A 6,898-nucleotide genomic window follows, 5' to 3' on the forward strand; every position below is an offset into this window, starting at 1 on the left:
TTACTTTAAATTATGAATTTGGGGTTGAAATATTTCTTAATTGTTTTTCTTAGGGTATAATGATGATGACTTGGCATCATTAGTGTGGAGTTACTGTAACATGATTCTCGGGGTGTTACATGGGCGTCGCGCACCAAAACTACAGTGTGCGCTGCCACTTTTCCGCGCGCGCGCCTGCTGGAGCATGTTGTGCGGCCTCTCGCGCACCAAACCGACGGTTTCTCCAGTGCACCGCAAATTTCGCGCGCCTGTTGGAGATGCTTTTAGGAGCAGGTCAAGTGGAAGGAAAATAAGGAGGCGGTCTTGTAGAGCGACTGTCTCTCTATGTCCTATGATTTGGGTACTTGAATAAGGCTGGAAAAAACGGTAGGCGTAAGCGAGGCGGCTGGCCTTCGCCTAGTGCCTAGGCGGTGCTTAAGCGTCCTAGATGGCCTGGGCAGAGTAATATAGTTTTTACTGTCAGAGTGTATTTGTGATTATTATATGTGTGTTGATATTAATTTAGAGCATATAAATAAGTTAACTACCCGCCGTTATTAAAATATGATCCGTTTGGCATACGAGTGCAGTATGTCATGATTTCTTGTTTGGATAGACAATTCCTTGCTTGTCCCGTCTAGACTTCAATTTATGCCCTAGACGAAGTGTTTGGCTATTGCCTAGCGGAGCGTGCCTAAACGCCTCCTAAACACTGCTTTTTCCAATAGAGGGTGCTTCAAATAACAAGTTAAGGAGTCGATTGGACTTGATGCAATCCAGACCATCTAATCGGATCATGAGCAGGTTTGCAGCTAGGAAAAGGGATCTGCCTAATCATTGTCGGCAGATCTAACATGAAGTTCGTGGAGCAGCCGGTGCCCACTGTTTTGTTTTCTGAACCATCCATGTGCAGAGTACTACGGACGAGCAATAACTGATGGAGTGGCATCTTCTTTATAATAAGGACGACCAACGGTAGTAAAAATCAGCACCAGGACAAGCAGCTAGCATCTCGCTCTCACCGCGGATGGAGTCGTTCACCAACACTGCCCCCACGCCACCCAAAGCGCCGCAGCGGCCGCACGTCGTGCTTCTGCCCAGCCCCGGCGCCGGCCACCTCATTCCAATGGCCGAGCTGGCGCGGCGGCTCGTGGAGCTCGGCTTCTCGGCCACGATCCTCACCTTCACCAATCTCTCTGCCCCAGTAGATGCAGATCGGCTCACCCCGTGCCTCCCGGCCTCCGTTGCCGTCGCCGCGCTCCCCGCCGTCCAGATGGACGACCTCCCCGCCAACGTCCACGAGGGCAGAGTGCTCGCGGAGCTCGCCCGCCGCTCCCTCCCCAACATCCGCACCCTCGTTCACTCCATCAACTCCACCACCCTGCTCGCCGCAGTCGTGCTGGACTTCCTCTGCCCCATGGCGCTGCCCATCGCCGCCGAGCTCGGCGTCCCCGGATACATCTTCTTCCCTAGCAACCTGGCCATGGTCGCCCTCACGCGCCACATCGTCGAGCTCCACGAGGGCGCCGCCCCGGGCGAGTACCGCGACGTCGCGGTGCCTCTCGAGCTTCCCGGCGGCGTGTCGCTGTGCGGCGCCGACATCCCGGACGCGTTCCGCGCCAGTTTCACGAACCCGCGTTACGCGAAACTTGTCGAGTTGGTCCGGAGCTATCGCCTCGCCGATGGCATACTGGTGAACACGTTCTACGAGATGGAACTTGGCACCGCGGAAGCCTTCAAGCGGCTGGAGCAAGCTGCGGGCGCGTTCTTCTTCCCGCCGGTCTTCCCGGTGGGGCCATTCGTCCGGCGGCCAGATCCCGACGAAGCCGCCGCGGGCGCGTCGTCGCCATGCTTGGAGTGGCTTGATCGTCAGCCGGTCGGCTCCGTCGTGTACGTCGCCTTCGGGAGCGGCGGAGCACTTCCCGTGGAGCAGACGGCCGAGCTCGCGGCCGGGCTGGAGGCGAGCGGCCAAAGGTTTCTTTGGGTCGTGCGGATGCCAAGCCTCGACGGCGGCAACGGCCATTGCCGCGGCGACGGAGACTATGACGATCCATTGACGTGGCTCCCTAAGGGCTTCTTGGAGAGGACGAGAGGCAGGGGCCTAGCCGTGGCGGCGTGGGCGCCTCAGGTGCGCGTGCTGTCCCACCCCGCGACCGCCGTCTTCGTGTCACACTGCGGATGGAACTCGACGCTGGAGAGCGTGGGGTGCGGTGTGCCGATGCTCGCGTGGCCGCTGTACGCGGAGCAGGGGATGAACGCCGTTATCCTGGAAGAGAAGCTCGGGGTGGCCCTGCGGGTGCCGCCAGCGCGCGAGGACGATCGATGCTTGGTGACGCGCCACGAGATCGCCACCGCCGTGAAGGAGCTCGTGGAGGGGGGCCAAAAGTTGCGGCGCCGGGCCGAGAGCCTGCAGAAAGCGGCAGCAGGTGCGTGGTCACCAGAGGGGCCGTCGCGCCGGGCGCTCGAGGAGGTCGCCGTCAAGTTGAAGGCGGCGCTTGGCAGAGAGAAGTGACGCGGCTCCCCTGACGTGCCGTTAGCACACTGACATCGGGACCAGGCCCACGCGTCGGTGGCTTCATGTCAGGGTGCAGTACGCGAGAGAAGAGAAATAACAATTGCATGAGTGAATAGCATAAAACCATCATATTTACGTCATGTGTTTTGTTTTCAATTTAGCTAAATGTCAATTGACTGATTTTGAAATAGGGTCAGTCCGTTTTCGAGAGTTGGCCGGAGTGAGCCGGAAATAAGGAAGGAGAAGGAAGGGGCTCGCCGGACGGTTACTCCAGTATCTATCTTAGGGTTCAGGGTGAGGACGGTGGTGGACGGAAGTTGTGGGGGCGGTGGTGCACTTCGCCGGAGAAAAAACCTAAACACGGGCGGGCCTAGAGGGATGGCCGGGGGCGGCGGTGGGGGCGGTGTTGGGGAGGGCGGGGCGGCGAGGCTGCGCAGGAGCACCGCCAGCCGCGGGTGGTGGTCACAGGCGGTTCGGCCGGCGGCCCGGGCGGCGGTCCGGAGAAAGAGAAAAGATGGAGGTAGAAGAAAGGCCGGGCGTCGTTTAATGTCGATCTGACGTTTAAAAATTCGACTGACCCAATTTGAGTCGACTGAAATGTAGCCTCGCCTTTTTGTTTTACCAGCACTCTAGGTTATTGCTACTAAAATCTATCCATTTCCGTATAATTTTCGCTTCGCAATAAACACCGATGACCGATTTTTTTTGATCGGTTGGGTGCTGACATGGCATACAACAATCAATACCATTTGGCGACTGTTAATTGGACTTGGGGCCCACCCATCACATGTGGAGCCAGGTCGAAGCCGCTCAACTTAGTCAAACTAATCCTGTAATTAAGCATTAACCCCAAATAAAATTAAGTTAATCCTATGACTACATTGTTTGGGCACATATGGCAGTAGTATCGGGGTGGATTAACTAGGTCATTAACTTCTTAGAACTAGAGCTTTGTTTCTTATGCTCCTGACAATGCCAAAATCTAGTTCAGTTCAGCTAGGGCGCATTTGATTGCTTTCGCTCTGCAGCCTGGCTAGTGGAGCCTGGCTCAACGGAGGCTGGTTGAGAAAATACAGGTGAAAAACTAACATCCGCATATTGTTTGGTCACTTACATCTAGTCCCTCTTGCATTTGGGGAGTAATTTTGGCATAGCGTTTGGTGTTCTGTATTAACTTGGATCATGCAACTACGCGATGTTTGATGGTATACACGGGATATGATTAAGAGCTAACACTTAGAGGGTGTTTGGTTACAGGGACTTAAAAAAGTCCCTTTAAGTCTCATCTAAACCAAACATGAGGGACTTATAGGGACTTAAAGTGGGCATTTGGGATTTATGAAATAAGACTCTCAAGAAGGGACTTATAGTTGTAATTTGGTCTTTTAGTCCATGTTAAGGCCCAGGAACCAAACAGGTAGGGACTTGGGACTTATAAGTTGGGACTAAAAAAAGTCCTAGGACTTATGAACCAAACAGGGCCTTACACTTAACACACAGAGTTGCACTGTGACTCGCGACCGCGGTGGGTGGTGACCGCGGCACCGCGTCCGACATGATGAGCACGGAGTCTCGGGCAAGCGTTCTTGCCGGCGCCATGGAGAACTAGTTGCTAGCGTCGCCACCACAGAGAAAGTCTGTGCGGAGGAGCGCCGAGGCAGAGGACGGGGAGGAGAAATGCAGCGCGTGTCGGACCATGGTGACTACGGTGGATGGTGGCCGTGGCGCTGCGTTCGACACAACGAGCACAGAGTCGTGGGCGAGCGACCCTGTCGGCGGTGCAGCATACTAGTTACTAGCGTTGTCGCCGCAGAGAAAGTCTGCACAGAGATAGAGGACAGAGAAGGAGAAATGCAATGCGCGCGCCATGGCAGCGTCAGTGCAGTAGGACGAGAGAGAGGAGGCTGTAACGCCCGGATAATAAAGCTACAGTAATCCCCTGTTAATGATGCCATGTCATCATTTTCACTGTTGCTAAATCCCCCTTGTATTCAATCCGGTTCAAATTCAAATTCAAATTAAAGTCAAATTTCAAAATTCTGAAACATGCAAACTAAAAAGTTCATAGTGTAGCATATACTCCCTCCGGTCCTTTTACTCTTCATATTAGGTTTGTCCGAAGTCAATCTCATCCAACTTTGACCAAGTTTATATAAACAATTATAGACATTCACACAACAACACCAATATCATTATATTCATCTTGGAATATATTTTCATATTATATTTATTAGATATTATAGAAGCTAATAATTTCTAATATAAATTTGGTCAAACTTAGCAAAGTTTGACTTTCGGCAAATCCAATGTGCAGAGTAAAAAGGACCGGAGGGAGTATTCCATAACTAATTATGGTGGTGAGCCAACATTTTTATAAAGTGGTTTAATGCCCTAAACTAATTAAAACAGTGCTAGAACAACATATTTAAATGCCTTCCCATTTATGACAAATTCAAACAAACTCAAAAGCCTCCCTAACTTTTGTGGTAGTACCAAATATTGCAATGTATTTATGTGGCCAAGTTCCACATTTTTACAAAGACCAATTGGCACGTCAAAATATTGCAAACAGATTCTGCAAACAGAATAAAAAGAAAATAAAAAGAAAAGGCCTAACTACTATGTGTTAATGGGCTCTAGTGCCATTATGCACTTTGGCCCGTCTAACAACTTTGGCCCAGCCCAACCCCCACACCCGCGGTCGATCCCCTCCCCTCACTGTGCCTCCGACCCGTCGCTACAGGGGCAAGACCCCGCCGGATCACCTCGCCGCGCGGCGCCCCGAGGGGATAAGGCCGAGCCCCCTCGGCCTCCTCAGGATCCACCACCCCCCTCCCCCGCGCAGATATTTCCCTCTCTCCCTCGGTCACTCCCTCTCCCCAGATCCCTTTCTCCCTCGCCCCATCAAGCGCGTTCGCCGTCGGCCACCTCGCCTCGACGTGGCCACCGCCCTCCCTGCGCCAAGCCGACGTGCCCACGAGCTCCACCTCGTCCTCCGCTCCTTCTCCGTCGAACCACGGGACCCAAAGCGCTCCACAACGCCGACGACAGCATCATCTTCCACCTTCGGACGCGTCGGAGCTCGCCGTCGACCCACGCCGCCCCGAGCACCTCGAGTCGTCCCCGGGCCTTTTCTGCAACGGCCGTGAGCCCTCGATCCTCCTCCCTCTCTCCCCGGCCTCTCCTCGTAGCCGTAGCTCGCCCCCGACGCACTCGCGCTTCCGCCGCTGTGGTCGAGCTCGCCGGCATGGCCCCTGTGGCCGCAGCCCGCACCCGAGCCCGCTTGCGTGCTCCGTACCTCCGGCCGCACCCAACGCACGCGCTCGCTCACCCCCACTACCCCGGTCCGTCCCGACGCGCCGCGTCCACCCCTGCGCCCGCCGTGCGTGTGTCCCGCTGCTGCTGCTCTGGTGGCCTACTACTGCTGCTAGTGCCGCCCCTCGCGCCGCGTGCGCCTGCTGCCGCGGACACCGCCGCTTGCCGCTATTGCCCACGGCCACTGCCGCAGCCCCACGACACTGCTGCCCCCTGCAGGTCGCCACGTCTCGCTGCAGTCGCCGCCTCGCCTGCCCCTGGCCGCGCGGACGTTGCTCTCTTCTGCTGGCCCATCCGTGCGCACGCTTGCGCAGGCCCGCGCGTGCAGGCCATGCCCCACACCCACGCCGCTGGCTCGCCGGCCATGCCCGGGGCATGCCCTGCTGCTTCTTGCTGCCCGTCGCCTTGCCGTAGCTCCCCGCCCGTGACCTGCCTAGCGTCGTTGTTGTCTGCTGCTCTGCTAGTGCTTGCCGCTGCTATTTTCTGCTAGTTGTTGCTGCCCGTAGTTGCCTTGCTGCTACTAATTACTATAGGTATGGCTAGCTTTATGAATTTTACATTGAGTAACCCCCTGGGCAGCCCCTAAACTATGGTTAAACAACTATTAACAAAGCTTAGAAAAATATGAGTAGAAAGTATACTGGACAAACTTCATTTTATCCCATTGGACCAAGTCATTTCGATGCATGGTTTAAATCCTACAAAAATCACAAAATGCTAAGTTCTGTTAAGTGAAAAACTGGAAAACAGCTTTATTTTAGTAGCTACTTTAGAGCTGTTGATGATCAAGGTAATGAACTCTAATATGGATGTAATTGGTACCAACATGTAGATCACAGAAAAATGCTCAAAATTGATATAAGGCACAAAATCATAGGAGGTACAGATCCATAGTTGTAGCATTTTGAAAACAGCTAAAAGATGTTTAAAACTGGTGGATTCTCAGACTTGGTAGAATTTCAGGGATTTTCAGAATATTATTTAATCTTTGAAAAATCTTATAAAATAATCCGTAACTCGGATGAAAAAGTTTTCTACATGAAAGTTGCTCAGAATGACGAGACGAATCGGAATACGCTCTCCGTTCAT

General features: G+C 53.9%; 1 protein-coding gene across 1 annotated transcript; it reads left to right on the forward strand.

Annotated features, from left to right (window-relative positions):
* The first annotated feature begins 972 nt into the window (after positions 1–972).
* Positions 973–2,674, forward strand: LOC123051830 (hydroquinone glucosyltransferase). The gene has a single exon (XM_044474809.1). The coding sequence runs from the start codon at positions 1,007–1,009 to the stop codon at positions 2,489–2,491; it is 1,485 nt and encodes a 494-aa protein (XP_044330744.1). The 5' UTR covers positions 973–1,006; the 3' UTR covers positions 2,492–2,674.
* Positions 2,675–6,898: the final 4,224 nt, after the last annotated feature.

Source organism: Triticum aestivum, chromosome 2D, assembly GCF_018294505.1.
Source record: "Triticum aestivum cultivar Chinese Spring chromosome 2D, IWGSC CS RefSeq v2.1, whole genome shotgun sequence".
Lineage (NCBI taxonomy): Eukaryota > Viridiplantae > Streptophyta > Magnoliopsida > Poales > Poaceae > Triticum > Triticum aestivum.

What these genes read in the sequence shown, in the direction of transcription:
- LOC123051830 (XM_044474809.1), top strand. Translation starts at nt 1,007, where the DNA reads ATGGAGTCGTTCACCAACACTGCCCCCACGCCACCCAAAGCGCCGCAG.